At 39.9% G+C, this 19,364-nt stretch overlaps 2 protein-coding genes and 1 non-coding gene across 3 annotated transcripts in view; 1 reads left to right on the plus strand and 2 right to left on the minus strand.

The window, feature by feature from the left end:
• Positions 1-288: 288 nt before the first annotated feature.
• On the minus strand, positions 289-2,114 carry ZNF830 (zinc finger protein 830). The gene has a single exon (XM_036268645.1). The coding sequence runs from the start codon at positions 2,082-2,084 to the stop codon at positions 975-977; it is 1,110 nt and encodes a 369-aa protein (XP_036124538.1). The 5' UTR covers positions 2,085-2,114; the 3' UTR covers positions 289-974.
• Positions 2,115-2,258: 144 nt separating this feature from the next.
• Positions 2,259-19,364, plus strand: part of CCT6B (chaperonin containing TCP1 subunit 6B) — a 39,086-nt gene continuing 21,980 nt past the window's right edge. Inside the window, exons 1-5 of the mRNA XM_036268481.1 lie at positions 2,259-2,395; positions 3,954-4,017; positions 4,822-4,956; positions 9,716-9,889; positions 16,895-16,998. Coding sequence (XP_036124374.1) covers positions 2,259-2,395; positions 3,954-4,017; positions 4,822-4,956; positions 9,716-9,889; positions 16,895-16,998 — 614 coding nt within the window. The remainder of the gene's footprint in view (positions 2,396-3,953; positions 4,018-4,821; positions 4,957-9,715; positions 9,890-16,894; positions 16,999-19,364) is intronic.
• On the minus strand, positions 13,059-13,273 carry LOC118635188. Its single transcript, XR_004960517.1, has one exon. It is a non-coding gene; the product is annotated as a small nucleolar RNA U3 (small nucleolar RNA).

Consider the following 19,364-nt stretch of genomic DNA (forward strand, 5'->3'; position numbering starts at 1 on the left):
CAGGACCCCACTCCAGATTTATTAAATCTAATAGTAGGTCGTGAGCACATGAATTAAAAAAAACTTCAAAGGTCATTCACGTGTATCTTTTTAAAAATTTTTAATCCTCACCCGAGGACGTTTTTTGCATTTATCTTCAGATAGAGCGGGAGGGGGAGAGGGGGAAAGAGAGAGAGAGAAACATCGATGTGAGAGAGACATCAACTGGTTGCCACCCACACAACCCTAACCGGGCTGGGGACAAACTGCAACCAAGGTATATGCCCTGAGCGGAAACTGAACTCAGGACTCTCTAGTCCACTGGCCGATGCTCTAACTGACGTGCATCGTTTCAAAAGCTTCACAGGTGATCGTCATGTGCACCTACATCCAAGAATCATTATTTTAATCGAGAGAGAAACTTTGGGTTAAGGAGGCTGGTCATGTTTGGCATATATTTTTCAACATGTTCTCCAACATGTGTTTGAAACAAACAGAATACAGAGAACCGATTAATTCTGAATGGCTTACAAATCTGTGAGTAGTGTTCTTAAAAACAAAAACCCAAAGTTCCCCCACCCTCTTGAGTTTGATCTAGGGGGTCAGAAAAGAAAAAGGCATATACATCTCAACACACTTGGTATTCATCTTAAAGCCTGTCTGTTGGTCTTCTATTAATTTGTAAGTCTGAAAACAGAATTACTTAAGTAAATATATATATTTAACTCTGTACAATATTTACAGCTTACAGATTTTCCAACTTCAAATTATACATTTAAATCCGTAAAGTGTGAAAAAGTTGGTATTTTAGTATGTAATACTTAAAAAATATTTTACACCGATTTTCCAAAGTGCTATTTTCACAGGCTCATATTGTACTGCAACAACCTAGTCAGGTTATCAAACCTCCAGATATGGAGTAACCTGTATCATATGGAGAGACAGCACTTTTTAATACAATGGCCGGGTATTAGAAACATTGGGTCCTCGAAACCCTATAACAAAGCCCCTTTCACCCTCCAATCCTGAGACAACAAATCCTGCAGTTCTCCCTCATCGTCGCTGTCAACATTCTCCTCTTCCTTTTTCTGCAGTTCCTTTATCGTCAGGACCTCTTTAAGCTTATTTTTTATTTCATCCTGGCGGTTCCGCAGATTTTCCACCCGACGGTAACACTCTATCTGCTCATCAATCTCCCCAATCTGCCGGTCCAACCGTCCCTCCTCATCCTCTTCAGCAACTATGGCTTCGGAAATAGTGTTGACCTGTCTCATGGCTTTTTGAAATTCGTCCCACTCTTTGTCCATCTGATCCTTTGGGGCATCAACCTTTCGTACCCTCGCATCTATCTCAGGGTCGTCAAAAAAGCCTTCCGGTAATGCTTCCGCAGTGTTTTCTCTCCTTTCCACTATTTTCTCATGTATTTCTGCTTTCTCAATGGACCCTGAGTGAGGAACTAAAGGGGCCTTGGGAGGGTTTGTATTCGAGAAATCGCCTGGCAGCACACTACTTGTTGCCTCCCGCGAGGACGACAGTGAGTGTTCCTTGCCCGGTGGATCGGGCGGCTGCCTGCTGGCGTCTCCCTCTGGTCTTTCTCCTCCCTCCTCCTCCTCCTCTTCCTCATCTTCATAATCGGGGAGTAAACCGAGTCCTGGAGCCTTACCGAGGGTCGCTCTGGTGGACTCCTTTCCTGCTTTGTCGACGCTGGTGAGCACGGCGGACGTGGAAGGCTGCACCTGAGGCACCTGGGGCGCCTTCGCTCTTTTGGCATCGTGGCTGTCTGCGTCCGGCGCCTTCCTCTTGGCCGACTGAGGCACTGCGCTGGCGGACGGCCCCTGGCTGGCTTCCTTCGCGCCTTTCAGCTCGGCCACTTTCTCGCGGTGCTGCTTTCCCAGGACGTGAGTCTGCCACAGGAGCTCGCTCTTCACCGGGGTGTTACACAGGGCACAACTCAGCTGCCCCAAACGGTTGTACTTCGCAAATGGAGATTCTATGCGTTTCCTGTTGGTGCTCAGACGCTGCTTCTCCTTCATCAACCGCCGCAGTTCATCTTGACTCACCACTCGCTTTCCGGACGAAGGCCGAGCCGAGGCGGAGGACGCCATCTTTGCGACCCGACCCAAGGCGATTCTGGCTTCCGTTTCGGCGAAGCCCGATGGCGTCACTTCCTTCCCGGGCGCGGATTGGCTGAGGCTCCGGCGGGCCTCGCCCCGCGTTTTACTTCAGAATCGCGGCTCTGGCTGCTTTGGCGAGTCGGGTGGTCCCCTAACCGCCCCGCTATGGCTGCGATTAAGGCGGTCAACTCCAAGGCCGAGGTGGCGCGGGCCCAGGCGGCCTTGGCGGTCAATATATGCGCCGCCCGAGGGCTTCAGGATGTGCTGCGGACCAACTTGGGTCCTAAGGGCACCATGAAAATGTGAGACGGCGGTTGGAGCGGCGGTTAGGGCGCCGGGGGTTTGTTGGATGTGGGGCGCTCTGTGAGGCAACCTTGTTGGAGCCACGTGAACCCCCTTGTGGGCCTGCCCTGATTCTCACTCCTGCCCCAGGTCACCGCTAGCCTGGCGGGGAGGAGGAGAGCCTCCCGAGGAAATGGTCCCACCGGGAAGTTGTGGTTCCCTGTCCCACCAACTGTAAGGCTCATAGGCAGTATGAAAGTGTGTAGAATATATTGTTATCCGAGGAAAGGCACTGATTGTTGATAGGAGAAGGGAGCAGGAAAAGACTGAACAGGTGGCTTTTTTGTTAGTTTGTTAATCTTCACCCAAGGATAGTTTTCCATTGATTTTTATTTAAATTTTGTTTTCTTCATTGATTTTAGAGAGAGAGGAACATGGATGAGAGAGAACATGGATTGGCCGCCTCCTGCACGCCCCCCACTGGGGATTGGCCCACAACCCGGCATGTGTCCCAGAAGGGAATCCAACCAGCGACCTCTTGGTGCGTGTTGGTGCGTGGGTCAGCGCTCACCCAGAGCCACACTGGAGGGCTCCACTGATTTTTAGATAGAGGGGAAGGGAGGGAGGAAGGGAGAGAGAAAGTTGATGTCACAGAGACCGGTTTCCTCCAGCACCGTCCTTGATCAGGAATTAAACCTGAGACCCTTTGGTCGAAGGCTGAGCCTCTAACGGCCAGGGTGTTAACAGGTGATTTTTGATCAGTCTAGAAAGGCGAGAGAGTTCACCAGTTGGAGCAGTGGGTAAAGGTCTTCTAGATAGAGCAATTCAGGAACAAGAAAGCCAGATGGTGTGAATGCAACAGAAACAAAACAAAACGTGATGTATTAAGGGAACCACAAGATTTGCCCACAAAATTTCATTCAGTATATGAGACATTTAAAATAGATAGGAGCCAGATTGGGAAGGGTCAACTGTGTCATTGCTAAATAGTTTGGATTTTACCTTGAAAGTGATGGAGAATATGAAAACCATTAAAAGATTTTTGATCAGTGAACTCTTACTGCTTTAGAGAAAGATAAATGGAGGAGGGTGGATTAAAATTCAGAGATAATGTGGAGGCTAAATAGTCCAGACTACAGATGATGACAGTGGAAATGGAGAGGAAGGAGTAGTTTGAAGAGGCTTTTAGCTTGTAGAATAGAAAGAATTAGATGATCAAATAAAGTGAGGGAAGATGGAAGAAACTAAATTGAATGAATGGTAACATTTCACTAAAATAAAAAACCTGCAAGAAATTCACAAACGTGTGGCTTGTAGACTTCCAAGTACTCTTCCTGACCAAACCACTCTCATAACTCACCAACTACACTTCCTTTAACTTGTAAATTGTCTGTCGGGAATGGGCCATAGCAGCCCATCTGGAGAAAGTGATTCTGTGGGCTGCAAATGGGGTTTTTACTGTGGTATGATGGAAGTTTCCCAAGCCCAGTTCCCTCTAATAAGGATAATGGAGTGGCAAGCACTGTATCTTGCTTGACTCTTACTATATGAAGTTAATAACATCACTGTTTTCAACAGGCTTGTTTCTGGTGCAGGTGATATCAAACTCACCAAAGATGGCAATGTGCTCCTTCATGAGATGGTGAGCTGATGCTGCTGACTTTAATAAAGCTTAATGAGCCTTAATTGAGAGCATAATACAGTTTATATGTCTTGAAACCAAGGCTGTCAGCTAAATATTGCAATTATGAGATATACAGGGGTGAGCAAAAGTAGATTTACAATTCATGTGGAAAAAGACCTACAGGTTATGATTATTACAGTAGCTTTAACTCAAAAGAATGTCACAATGTAACTGTAAACCTATTTTTGTCCACCCCTGTACTTGTTTGATTAAACCTCAGTAAAAAATGTTTTATGGCTGTTTGCAAATCTTTGTATAGTCGAAGTAGAATCTTAGGGATGCTTCCAAATTAGTTGCATCTTTTAAAGGCACTGCATTATGTTCTTTGTGATCATGGAAAAGTAAAATCCTTTGCAATTTTAGTAAATATATTCATTTTTGAGAGTGAAGGATTTAATCTAATTTTGGAAATGTCATTGCATTCTGAAGCACAGACTGTGTTATAAAATGTTCAGATCTCATTAGTTCTCATAACTTTTGATCTTGACATTTATTAAGTATTGATAATGCAAAACTTGTAAACTTGTAGAATGAAGTTGATCTCATTTCTTTCTTCCTTTTTTTTTTTTGTTACGTGCCCCTAGCGGGAACCGAACCTGGGACTCTCTGGTCCGCAGGCTGACGCTCCAACCACTGAGCCAAACCGGCCAGGGCTGATCTCATTTATTGATTTTACTATTGACGCTTAGGTTATCTTGTTTTTGGTGGACTATTTTTTTTATTTCATTCTCTCTCTTTAAATCTTTTGCTTGCTTTTTTCAGCAAATTCAACACCCAACAGCTTCCTTGATAGCAAAAGTAGCAACAGCCCAGGATGACATTACAGGAGATGGTACTACTTCAAATATTCTAATTATTGGGGAGTTACTAAGACAAGCTGATTTTTACATTTCTGAGGTATTATAATTTCATAGAATTCACATTTATGTGGTACTTTATTTTGAATGGAAACTTTTTTTTACACTATTAAAATGGTTTAATTTTGGAGGGCAAAGGTTAATATTTATGAAGATAAATTTGGACAATTATAAATGAAAATAATAATGAACTTTTTTTTTCAAAACAATGCCTTTTACTGGAATTATATATCTCTTTTCAAAATAAAAAATTTAAGATATTTAAAAAGGTGAAAAATTAGCCATGTACCCATGATTAATGGCCTAAGAAAGAAAACATGACTGATAAAGTTGAAACAAAATTGTTGTTTTCAAAAAAATAACTGGATTAAACTTATTATTTTTAAAATTAAACTTATTGAGGTGACATTGGCGAATACATTAATTATTAGTATACAAGTGTACAATTCTATAATACATCATCTGTCTATTACATTGTGTGCTCAGCACCCATAGTCTAGTCTCCTTCTGTCACCATGTATTTGGCACCCCTTTACCCTCTTTATCTTCTCCCCACCCTCATTTCCCTCTGTTAACCACCATACTGTTATCTGTGTCTATGAGTTTGTTTATTTGTTTGTTGCTTTTTGTTTTATATGAGTGAAATCATATGGTTCTTGTCTTTTTCTTGATATATTTTGCTTAGCATGATACTCTCAAGATCCATCTATGTTGTTGGAAATGGCAGTATTTTATCTTATGCCTAAGTAGTATTCTTTATCCAGTTATCCATTGAAGGACACTTAGGTTGTTTTCATGTCTTCGATACTGTGATAAATGCCGCAGTGAACTTAGGGGTACATATATCTTTACGAATAAATGTTTTCACATTTTTTTGGGGGGTAGATAATCCAGAAGAGGAATTGCTGGGTCATATGGTAGATCTGTTCTTAATTTTTCGAGGAAACTTCATATTGCTTTCCAAAGTGGCAATACCAGTTCACATTCTCACCAGCAATGAACAAGGGTTCCTTTTTTTCCACATCTCCAACATTTGTTATTCTTTATTTTATTGATAATAACCATTCTAATAGGTATGAGGTAGTATCTCAGGTTTTGATTTGCAATTTCCTTATAGCTAGCAAAGTTGAGCATCTTTTCATATATTCGTTGGCCATTTGTATGTCTTCTTGGAAAAAGTGTCTGTTCAGATCCTCTGGCCATTTTTAATTGGATTGTTTTGTTGTTGTTGAGTTGTATGAGTTCTTTATATATTTTGGGTATTAACCCCTAATCGGAGCATTGTTTGCAAATATCTTCTCCCGTTCGGTTAGTTGCCTTTTTGTTTTATTGATTGATTGGTTTCTTTTCCTGTGCAGAAGCTTTTTAGTTTGATGTAGTCCCATTTATTTATTTTTGCTTTTACTTGCCTTGCCTTTGGGATCAGGTTCATAAAAACCTCTCTAGACCAAGGTCTGTAAGTTTAGTACCTATGTTTTCTTCTGTGTGTTTTATTGTTTTAGATCTTATATTTAAGTGTTTAATCCATTTTGATTAAATGTTGTGTATGGTGGCAAATAGAAGTCTCATTTCATTCTTTTGCATGTGGCTTTCCAGTTTTCCCAACACCATTTATTGAAGAGGCTTTACTTCTGGAGAAAAATTATTGAAGGCTTCCACATTGTGAATTTACTTACCTTTCTAGTTTTCTTTCCCTTTTATAAACTATCTACTCTAGTCAGACTCCTCCATTCACTAACCATTGAAGTGATTATAGACATTTCTACCTCTGCTTATGTTCAATCTGTATTTTTTTTCTTGGCATTACTTATCTGTCTTCTCTATTTAAGTATTTGAATTTTTCTCTCTTTCAAGGACCATTTCAGCAAAGCATAACCTGGTCAAAGTGCTAAAAGTATTACATTTTTTTGTGTTTAATTTAGTATAGGGAATTATTTATTAATTCAGTACCTGCAACTTATCTCATAAGGATGCTTTTGGCTGTTAGCAGTAGAAACTTTACTAAAAGTCACTTATACAATAAAGAAATGATCTCCCATAATAGAACATAGAGAGATAAAGCAGGCTTCCAGGGTTAGTTGATTAAAAAATTCAGTCAGTTATCAAGTACCAAGGTCCTTTCTGTCTCTTAGCCCTTCTGCTGTTTCATCATAAGGCTTATTTTCATCCTGACTGTAAGACCGACTGTCAGAGGATATCAGGCCTACCTGCTTCCCTTAGTAACACTCAGCAGGAGAGAGCAAGGGAATACCATTTACCCAACTGTGAAATATAAGTCCTTCCTTTGTATGATTGGGCCAACTTTGGTCTTATGTCATCCCAAACCAATAACGGTTTTTAAGGAATTGACTTAATCTAATCAGGACCCATCCTTTGAACTAGGGTCAGCCTCCTCTGAAGCACTGGAGGAAGAGGGATACACCTAAACAAAATTATGGTTGGGTTAGAAAGAAAGAAGTTTGGGAAGGAGGAGATGCTGTCAGACATTGACATAATTATGAAACTGCCGTACAGTGATAGAGCGAGGCACAGGGTATACTATAAACACTGATGGAGGGATGTCCTAAACTAGCCTGAGATAGTCAGGAAGCACTTTCTGGAAGAAACACAGCCTGGGCTAAATCTTAAGAATGAGAAGGAGTGAGCCAGATGAAAGAGTGAGGGGTAAGGAGAATGGCATTCCAGGCAGAAGGAACACCACGAGCAAAAGTACAAGAGAAGAGAAGCAACACAATATGTGTGTAGAGCCATAAGAAGTTTAGTGTTGGTGGAGTTTCAGATGATGTGGATAGTAGTGAATAGGCTGGAGAAGTAGGTGGGAGCCAGCTCGTGGAAGGCGAATAGTATAATACTATTCATATTAACATACTAATGAGTGATAATGGTCAGATTTGCATTTTAAATATTTGGGGCACAGTTTTAAGGGAGTCAAAAGACTGGAGGATGTCAGAGTAGTTTGGGTGAGGAAATGTGAGGTCCTAGACAGGGAAAATGTTTTGAAAATGGTTAACAGGCTTTGGAGTCAGGCCTGTGAGTTAAAATTCTGGTTCCACCACTTATTTGCCTGCTGATCTAAGGCAAATTATATTATCTCTTTAAGCCCCACTTTCCTCATCTGTGAAACAGGAATAACAACAACTCCCATTTCATCATGTCCAGAGGACTAAATTAAATAATACTCGTAAAGCTCTTTAGAATAGTGCCTGGCCCTGGCCAGTTTGGCTCAGCGGTTAGAGCGTCAGCCTGCGGTCCGGAGAGACCCGGGTTCGGTTCCCGCTAAGGGCACGTACTTCGGTTGCAGTTTGTTCCCGGCCCTGGTTGGTTGTGTGGGTGGCAGCCACTCGATGTGTCCCTTTCACATCGATGTTTCTCTCTCTCTCTCCCTTCCTCTCTCTCCCTCCCACTCTATCTGTACAAAAATGGAAAAATATCCTCGGGTGAGGATAAAAAAAAAAAAAAAAAAATAGAATAGTGCCTGACACAAATGCTCAATAAATGTCAACTTTTGGAAATTGTTATAGGACTGATATAAAGGAATGGAGGAAGGGAATAAATTAGACCTAGTTCCAGCTTTCATAAGTTTGTGTATTATTTTTCAGAATAAATAATACTATTAAAAAATATTTTGTTATAATGTCAGACCTGTAGAAAAGTTGCAAGAATATTCCAAAGAATAACATTTCTCTCTCATATAAATAAATAAATAAATGTATATATGTGTATTTATGTAATAATATACATATTTTTCTCTGAATGGTATGAGAATAAGTTGCAGATAACGATGATGTAAATATTTAAGTGTATATTTCTTAAAACTAGGGAATTCTCTTATATAATTCAGTCTAGTGATCAAAACCAGGAAATTAATATTAACACTAACACATACACAGATTTTATTCAAATTTCATCACTTGTCCTAATAGTGTTCTTTATAGCAGAAGAAAATCCAGGTTTATGCATTACATTCAGCTGTCATGTGTCTTTAGTTTCCTTTAAGCTGGAATAGTTCCTGAGCCATCATTTGTATTTCATGATTTGTTATTTTTAGAGTACAGGCCAGTTATTTTATAGAAGGTCCCTCAATGTGGATTTGTCAGGTTCCTCAGATTAGACTCAGGTTATAAACTTTTGGCAGGAATACAATAGAAGTACTGTAGTGTTCTTAATGTGTCTTATCATGAGGGACATGAGGTCTGTTTGTCCCACTACTGTGCTATTAATTTTGAACATTTAATGAAGTTGGTGTCTGTCTGCCACTTTTCTCCAAATCAGTGCTGATTCTTTTCCTCTGCATGAAAAGGACTTCTTTTGTGCCCATTCAGAAGAGCACCACATGATAATAATGTGTCATAATTTTCAGAAATAAAAAGGAGCCCGGCTCAGTTGTTGAGCATCAACCTATGCACCAAGAGGTCGCCGGTTCGATTCCTGGTCAGGGCACATGCCCAGCTTGTGGGCCAAATCCCCAGTCGGGGGCATGCAGGAGGCAGCCAATCAGTGTTCTCTCTCATCGATGTTTCTGTCTCTCTCTCCCTCTCTCTCTAAAATCAATAAAGAAAAAAAAATAGCAAAAAGGACTTTTGTAGTTTTTGTACTAAGAGTTGTTTTGTAGGTTTGAGACTGTTTTAAATGTGAAGCACTGAAAATTACTTTGATAAATTATATATATATTCTTATATTGAGTGAAATTAATGTGAGTAATAGTACTTTTTTTAGACATACCTACTAATAGGAAAGGGTGGTTACTTTTACTTTAGATGACTTACTTTATAATTTATCATTTTATGTTGTTTTAATAGGGCCTGCACCCTAGAATAATAGCTGATGGATTTGAAACTGCAAAGAAAAAAGCACTTGAAGTTTTGGAAGAAGTTAAAATTAAAAAAGAGATGAAAAGAGACATCCTCTTAGATGTGGCTAGAACATCTCTACAGACTAAAGTTCATGCTGAACTGGCTGATGTATTAATAGAGGTATGTGGCCCTGGCTGGTTTGGCTCAGCAGTTAGAGGATCGGCCTGTGGTCCAGAGAGACCCGGGTTCGTTCCCTCTAAGGGCATGTACCTCGGATGCAGTTTGTCCCCAGCCCTGGTTGGGTTGTGCGGGTGGCAACCACTCGATGTGTTCCTTTCATGTCGATGTTTCTCTCTCTCTCTCTCTTCCTCTCTCTCCCTCCCACTCTATCTGAACAAAAAACAAAAAAATGTCCTTGGGTGAGGATAAAAAAAAAAATAGAGGTATGTGATTAATATTTTACATTTAGAAAGAGTATAGCCTGACATATGATGATATTTTTCTTTTTCCTATAAGATATCTATCAACTATTGCATGTGGTTCTTTTGAATGTAAAATAAAATGCGGAAGACAAACATTTATAGGCTTGCTTGCTGACTAGATTTGATTGGTTGGAACAGTATGTATATATATTTTTTCAAAAGTATCACATTAAGCCTTCTTTTAAGTTAACTTTAAAGTTGGGAGGTGCTTGGATGCCTATGGCTCATCCCCTGTGGAAACCATTGGGGTGATATACTGGTCTCCTATACCTGGAGGTCCATATTTATTAGATGAGGTGACACATGGGGAAGTTGTTTTGGCAGTGTGCTTGGTATTTAAGGTTACTAGTTTAATGAAGCATGATTGATCTGATAATACATCTTGGAAATACATACTTTGTTTTGATTACTTCTAAAGGTAGAATGTTTGTAGTATAAGGACAAGCAAGATTTGGTATTTTGGGAAGTCTTTTATCAAGGGGCTATAGTTTAGTGATATCTTAGCTCCTTAGCTTTCCAGTTACTGAAATTTGAATATATTAATGCTTCAGGAATGATGAGTTCATAACCAAATTCACAAGACACTGATATATAAATCAGAATGCTATCATACTAATTTACTTAGAGAAATATAAATACCAAATGGACTGGAACACTTGAGTTGTTTCTGGAAAACCTAGTTGGGATATCAGACTAAAATCAGACAATTTCTTACTGAACAGAGTCTAAACTAGGGGTGGGAAACCTTTTTTTCTGCCCAGGGCCATTTGGATATTTATAACATCATTCATGGACCATACAAAATTATCAAGTTAAAAATTAGCCTGCTATATTTGGTCATACATTTAATTAACTCACCCCTAATGTGATGGCTGGAACTGCTTCTCTTTAGTGAGGTGAGTGATGTTAGCTGGTACTGATGATATTGCTACTAGCAACTGCTTTTCCAGGTTGTGTCGGTCAGTCTGGAGCATAGTCGACTCTTAGTGATGGTAAGTTTTGAAAAGAACTCCTTGAAGCAGTAAGTTGTTCTGAACACAGATGCATATTTCAATGCATGTCTCCTCAAAGTGGGAAATTCATCATTGCTTATACTTATATAACATTTATAGAACTCAAGCAGTGGGAGGTTGTTGTACTGATAAGGCTTTCAGCTTATCATCTCTTTGCAGCTGAATGATTTCATGTTGTAGGTTATCAGGCACATCAGCTTGTTCCACATTGAACTGTGTAGCAAAGATGTTCAATTTCATTTGTTTACTTTTCACATCCTTGAATCTTTCATTAAATGCTTCAATTAGTTTCCCACATTCACCAGCATATTCAAGGCTTTTGTCCTTCTAAATTTCGGAGGTGCTTGGATGCCTATGGCTCATCCCCTGTGGAAGCCAGTGGGGTGATATACTCGTCTCTTATACCTCGAGGTCCATATTTATTACGTGAGGTGACACATGGGGAAGTTGTTTTGGCAGTGTGCTTTGTAGTTAAGGTTAAGATTACTACTTTATTTATTTATTTATTTTATTTCTCACCTGAGGATATTTTTCTACTTATTGTCAGATAGAGTGGGAGGGAGGGAGAGAGAGAGACAGAGAGAAATATCAACATAATAGAGCCTCATTGACTGGTTGCCTCCCATACGACCTGACCAGGGCCAGGGATGAATGAAAATAAGGTTATTACTTTAATGAAGCATGATTGATCTGAGAGTGGGGAAATGCACCTTGTTATTCCTTTCAAGTTACACTTTCCACTGCCTTGATTTAGCTTCAGATGATTTCACGTTTGAAAGCAGGGAGCTGAGAAGGTGGTCGGGGCCCTGCAGCTTGACGTTCAGCTCTGAGAGGTACTTGGTAATGCCCACCATGAACACTAAATCACATAGCCACTTGCTATCACTGAGTTCCTTGACAGGTTTTCTCTTCATCTCCATGAACTGCTTGACTTCATCTCACAGTTGGTAAAACCTCTTGAGCGTGTTCCCACGACTCAGCCACCACACTTCACAGTGATAAACAAGATCACCGTACTCAGTGTCAAGGTCATTTAGTAAATCCTTAAACTAGTGGCTGTTAAAACCTCTGCTTTTGACAAAATTGATACATGACACTACTGTTGAGCCACAATGACTGTGCAGAGAGTTTTTTGGTCTATAATGCAGTGGCATTTAATTAAATCACTTGGCTCAAGACTGAGACGATTCAGTTCTTTCTTGACAAATGCAATTAACCCTTTTTTTCCGAGCCAGCCATGGCTGGAGCTTTATCTGTATGTAGTAAGACCATTTAACTTTTCAAATGTTAGCTCAAGGTTTTTCATGGATAAAACAAGTCTCTCAAACAAGCCCTTATCTCTTGTAATGCCCATGGGTGGCTTCCAGTGACAGCAGTTCCTCTCTCGTGTCAAACTCTGCAGTTATTGCATGAACAAAAATGGCCAGTTGGGCAGTATTTGTTATGGCCATTGCCTCGTCACAAGCCAGAGAGAAAAATTAGAAATTTCCTGCAGCATTCCTCCGTGTTTTTTTTCAATACTTGAGCTAAGTCAGTAATTTAATCTGAGATTGTTATCCAAGACAAACTAACACTCGGAAACAATTTTACTTTGGTGCTAACAACTCCGCAGCAGCCACCATGCACTCTTTCACAAACTTTCCCTCTACATGGGGCCTCAGCTTCGTGATTAGCTTGCTTACTGTATAACTTGTCTGAATAACGTCTTTGTCACAACGAGGCCTAGTGAAAGCAGCTGTGATTCCAAACTCTGCTGAAGAGCATTGATTTTATCCAGACACATTTGGCCTCCCAATTCACTGAGTTTAGAATGTTTTGAGCTATAATGATGCTCTAGATTGGCTTTTTTTTTCCTCCACTCAGACCGCATTCTCTCCCTCTCATTCTCTCCAAGGAGAGAAAAAAGAACAATCATTAGTGGCAAATGGCAGTTACTGAAACAACACCAAGAGCTGGCTTCATGCTCAGAAGAGAATGCTGTATCTCTTCCTTGTGGTTTCGGGTGTTCTACACAATCAGAAACTTCTCTAGTAACAAACTATAGAAATGATCCCTGAAAGTATAGTCTTTTTAGTTTGGCTTTTTACATGACTGCTAATGCATCACTACAAACTAGGTACACAGGTTTGCCTTTGACTGCAACAAAAAAATAATAATTTGTTCATTTCTCTTGGAAAGATCAACACTGCATCAACTTTTCTTTGTAGTCGCCATTTGTAGGATGTCACACCACTTACGTTTTTTTTTTTAATCCTCACACAAGGACATTTTTCCATATTTTGTTCAGATAGAGTAGGAGGGAGAGAGAGAGAGAGAAACATCGACGTGAAAGGGATACATTGAGTGGTTGCTACCCGCACGACCCAACCAGGGCCGGGGACAAACTGCAACTGAGGTACATGCCCTTAGCGGGAACCGAACCCGAGTCTCTCTGGACTGCAGGCTGACCCTCCAACCGCTGAGCCAAACCGGAGCCAAACCGGCCAGGGCTCATACCACTTATGTTTTAATAAGTATCCAGTGTGTGTGTTGCCAACGACATGATTATTTTGCTTTTGTTGCTGTTAAAATCCTGCATCTTGGATTTGGAAGATGTCCAACATTTTTTTTTTTTAATCCTCACCTGAGGATATTTTTCCACTTATCATCAGATAGAGCGAGAGGGAGGGAGAGAGAGAGAGATGCTGATGTAAGAGAGACACACTGATTAGCTGCCTCCCGCACCACCCCGACCAGGGCCCGGGATGAACCACAACTGAGTTACGTGCCCTTGACCAGAACTGAACCAGTGACTCACTGGTCCACAGGCCGAGGCTCCAACCGCTGAGCCAAACCAGCCAGGGCCAACATTCTTATCACTGACTCTTGAAGTCTTTTTTGTGTACTGTAATTTCCTTAATCTTCATCTAAGATTCAGTTTTTGTGAGGATTGTTGATTGTGGACATGTGGATAAAGGTTGGATTGGAAATATCATCTGTGTTGACAAAGAAGTCGACAACAACGTCGTCATTCGTCAGAGGCAAGGTCATCAACGTCTTTTCGCATCTTGTCTCATCATCACCGGATTGCCGTAGTTTCGCCAGTGTGTGAACACTCACAATGTGTACACTCCCAGCCTACCTGGCACTGACTGTCCTCTGAGTCACCGCAATACAGGCAGACAGGCTACGGGCAGCTCACGAGAAGCATACATGTCTATTCTGTCATGTACTCGTATGTGTCTTGTCTATTCTGTAATGGACATTCCTTGCTTGTCCCTCAGAATTTATGTTATTGTTATGATTCACTTAATATAATTTATGTTGCTATGAAAAAAGCTCCTAGATTTATTGACTTTTGAGTTCTGCCTGTGGTTGCCTTGGCAGGGCCAGACCAAATGATTTCATAGGCTTTATATGGCCCTCGGGCTGGACGTTCCCCACCTAGGTCTTAAACAAAGACCGCTGTATTTTCTGCTGTTGGAATGCGTATATCAAGTAGCTCAGAATCTTCTGGTTAGGGCCTCTATTCTTTTTTGGAGTTGTAGAAACACTGATACTCTCACTATCCAATATTTTTTTGTTATTATTCCCTGTTAGGCTCCAAAACCAAATATTATGTTACAGCAAGTAAATTTTTCTAAGATATTTATTTTCTGCTTTATTTATATCTTAGGATGGTTTTACTGTAACACTTAATTTCTGTAGTCATTTAAAAAAATACATTTTTATTTTTTCAGAGAGAGAAAGACATTTATTGGCTGCCTCCTGCATGTCTCTTACTGGGAATCGAGCCTGAAACCCAGACATGTGCCCTGACTGGGACCTTTCAGTACATGGGATGACCCTTAATCCACTGAGCCACTCTGGCTGGGCTGTAGTAATTTTTATATTACTTTATGAGCCAAACAATAGGGTGTATTGTGCTATGCTTCTCAAATTGCATATCCCTGGGGGATATTTGGCAGAATAAATGAGACACATCTTTCTGGAATGTCAATTATACTTTATGGTATTTGAGGAAAAGCATCATTTTCCCATTAGAACAGACATGTATGTATAATGGCATGACATGGAAAGTTTTCACGATAAAAGACAAAACTTAAAAAATTCATGATGACAACAATGAGGTATCACCTCACATCTGTCAGAATGGCTGCCATCAACAAATCATCAAACAACAAGTGTTGGCGAGGGTGTGGAGAAAAGGGGACTCTAGTAAACTGCTGGTGGGAATGCAGACTGGTGCAGCCACTATGGAAAACAATATGGTGTTACCTCAAAAAATTAAAAATTGAACTTCCATTTGACCCAGTGATCCTACTTCTAGGAATATACACTAAGAAGCCTTAAACACCAATCGGAAAGAATATATGTACCCCCATGTTTGTAGCAGCACTATTTACAATAGCTAAGATCTGGAAACAGCGCAAGTGTCCATCAGTAGACGAATGGATAAAAAAGCTGTGGTACATATACACTACTACTCTGCAGCTGTAAGAAAGAAAGATCTCCTATCCTTTGAGACTACATGGAGGGACCTGGAAAGTATCATCCTAAGTGAAACAAGCCAAACAGAGAAAGACAAGTATCATATGATCTCACTTATTTGTGAAATATAATGAACATAACAGTCTGAGGAATGGGGTAGTCCCAGAGACGTGGAAGGGGGGTACAGACTGACAAACTCCAGTAGAGGGGGTGGTGGGGGAGAGATAAATCACAGAACTTATATTGACATGGACAACAAACTGGGGACAGGGGGGGGGGGGGGGAGAAACATCTGTAACAAAAATTAAAAAAAAAAATACAGATGATGTATTATAGAATTGTACACCTGAAACCTGTATGATTTCATTAACCAAAGTTACTCCAATCAATTCAACAAAAATTTCTTTAAAAAGATTTCATTGCCTGCATTTGGCCAAATACCCAACAATATTATTAAAGAAAACACATGACAGTATAAGTTTCTAAACTGATAAAAATAATAATAAAATTATTTCTATTAAAGAAAAATTCATGATGTTATAGCCAGCAAATTTGAGCTCTACCCTTATGTTACATTTCCTTTTCTATAATTAAGGTGTCCTTTGGTGGAAAAGTTTGAGCAGTCTTGGTATAGTAGAAAGAATGGTGGCTTGGCAATTCCAGAGACCTAAATTCTAGCCCTGGCCCTGCTGGTACTGTTTAGACCTTGTCTTAAGGCCATAACGTTTTTTTAAATACTTACCCAAGGATATTTTTTTATTGATTTTTTTAGAGAGTGGAAGGGAGAGAGGGAGGGAGGGAGAGAGAGAGTGAGAGTGAGAGCTGGGGGTGGGCAGAAACGTTGATGTGAGAGACATATTGATCTGTTGCCTCCCAGATTGAACCTGTAACCTAGGTATGTGCAGTTGACTGGGAATTGAATCCAAGACCCTTTGGTGTGTGGACCGACACTCTAACCACTGAGCCAAACCAGCCAGGGCAAGATATAATTTCTTAAAGTCTTGTCTTAGTTTTCTTATCTGTAAAATTAAAGGGTTGGACCCTTTAGGCTGGAATTATTAGTGTCTATGACCTAGGGACACTTTTTGGCCTTGCCTTATGTTTTGGAGCCTGGAGCTCTTTACCTGCTTAGTCTGATGACAGATTACTTGGGCCAGGGAATTGTTTTTTTGTTTTTTTGAGACCAAGTAATTTACTGTTCTCGTTCACTTCTCTTTCAGGCTGTGGTGGATTCTGTGTTGGCTATTAGAAGACCAGGTTATCCTATTGATCTCTTCATGGTAGAAATCATGGAGATGAAGCACAAATCGGAAACAGATACAAAGTAAATTACATAAACTTTGGCAGTACATAGATTCTAGAATATTTGGTTATCTTCAGATGTCCTTTCACTAATTTCATTGGTTATTCATTCAACATGTTTTAATTGGATACTTCTCAAAGACAGTCACTGTTTTAGGGGCTAGGAATGAAAAGTAAACAGAACAGAATTTCTCCAAGAAGCTTACATTTCTAGTTGGAGATTGTAAACAAATAAGTGATAATAACTGCTATGAAGAGGCTAGAGGAACAGTGTGTATAAGCATGTGTGTGATTTTAGAACAACATGAAACTAAACTAGATTAATTCGTTCCAAGCCCCAGAAAATGCCTATTTACTGGCCTAATTTGTATATAATATGTAGAAAAACATAAGTCTCAACAAGAAATAAAAGTGTACAGTATGTCTAAGGGTTAAATTCAGTGTAAAGCGTGACTCTCTCCACAAAGCGTGACTCTCTCTCTGCACTCACACTGATGACGCAAGCAAGGCGCGCTGGGCCGAATGAACGCCATTCGGCTCAACTCGGCTCATCTCAGAAGTTCGAGTTCCAAATATTTGTTCGGATTCCGAGACAAAAGTTTCTCGAATCTCCATTTGGTCGAAAACCGAGGCGTTCGAGAACCGAGGTATCACTGTATTTGGAATATGTAGCATCTTGTTGATTTTGGATTTAACTCATTTTAAACTCTATCATGGAAAATTCTAAACATATATAAAAGTAGAATAGAATAGTGAACTCCTACATACCTATTACTCATTGTTATCCATTTTCAGATTATAGCTAATCTTATTTCTCCTTATATATTCCTTTTTTTCTTTCCCCTGCCCCAAACTTGGATTATTTTGAAGCTAGTCCAGATGCCATATTTCATCAGTAAATACTTTATTTTTAATATATGTGTGTATATCTTTATTTATTTTTTTATTGTTAACCCTCACTGGAGGATATTTTTTCATTGATTTTTAGAGTGAGTAGAGGGAGGGGAGGGGAAGAGAGAGAGAGAGAAAGAAACAGTGATGTGAGAGAGACACATTGATTGGTTGTCTCCTGCACGTGACTTGACCAGTGCTAGAGATCAAATCTGCAACCCAGGTACATGCCTTTGACTGGGAATCGAACCTGTGACCCTGCGGTGCACTGGCTGACACTCTAACCACTGAGCTATGCTGGCCAGAGCTGTGTGCATATCTTTACTTATTTATAGAGATCCTATTTGGTTCTTTCTTAAATTTGCCATGTCACTATTTATGCTTTCCTATTCCCTGAATATCTTCCCAAACTTACATTTTATTTCTTTAAACATAAAGGGGTGGACAAAAGTAGATTTACAATTGTATTACAAATAAATAATACGATAATTACTAAATAATAATATAAACTGTTTTTCATACTCACAACTTGCCCAACCCTGTATAGTTCATGTCTGATAATTATAATATTTAAAAGTAAAATAGAATAGTGATTTACTACATATCTGTCACTCATCTTTATTCATCTGTTTATGGTGTTTATTGTATTTTACTGGTTCTCACACCATCCTTTGTTTCTATATGTGCCACTCATGTTTGCAAAAAGTATTTGTAGAAATAATTTGTGACCTAGGATGAAATGTGTTTTTCTGCACAGAGAATTTGTTTATATATATATATATTTTTAATTTTTTTGTTTTATTTTTATTTTTAATCTTTATTGTTGAATATAATACAGATGTTCCTCATTTTTCCCCCACTGACCCCATACTCCCCACTCCTGACCCCCTCCTGCCTTTTCCCACACTGTTGTCTGTGTCCATTGGTTATGCATATAAGTTCTTTGGTTTATTTCTTCCCACCCCCAACCCCCTTCCCTTTGAGGTTTGATGTCTAGCAACCGATTTGTTCTTCTTCTTCTTTTTTTTTTTTCCTGACCCGAGGATATTTTTTCCTTTTTTTTTTTTTGTACAGATAGAGTGGGAGGGAGAGAGAGGAAGGGAGAGAGAGAGAGAAACATCGACGCGAAGGGACACATCGAGTGGCTGCCACCCGCACGACCAACCAGGGCCGGGGACAAACTGCAACTGAAGTACATGCCCTTAGCGGGAACCGAACCTGGGTCTCTCGGGACCGCAGGCCGATACTCTAACTGCTGAGCCAAACTGGCCAGGGCTGATTTGTTCTTCTTAATCCCTTCACATTTTTCACCCATTCCCCCAACCCCCCTCCCATCTGGCAACCAACAAAATGTTCTCTGTATCTATCAGAATGTTTCTGTTCTACCTGTTCATTTTGTTTGTAGATTCCATTGTCGATAGATATGTATTCATTACCATTTTGTTTGTTCATATATTTTATCTTTTTCTTCAAAAAAAAACCCTTCATCATTTCATA

Source organism: Molossus molossus, unplaced genomic scaffold, assembly GCF_014108415.1.
Source record: "Molossus molossus isolate mMolMol1 unplaced genomic scaffold, mMolMol1.p scaffold_m16_p_19, whole genome shotgun sequence".
NCBI lineage: Eukaryota > Metazoa > Chordata > Mammalia > Chiroptera > Molossidae > Molossus > Molossus molossus.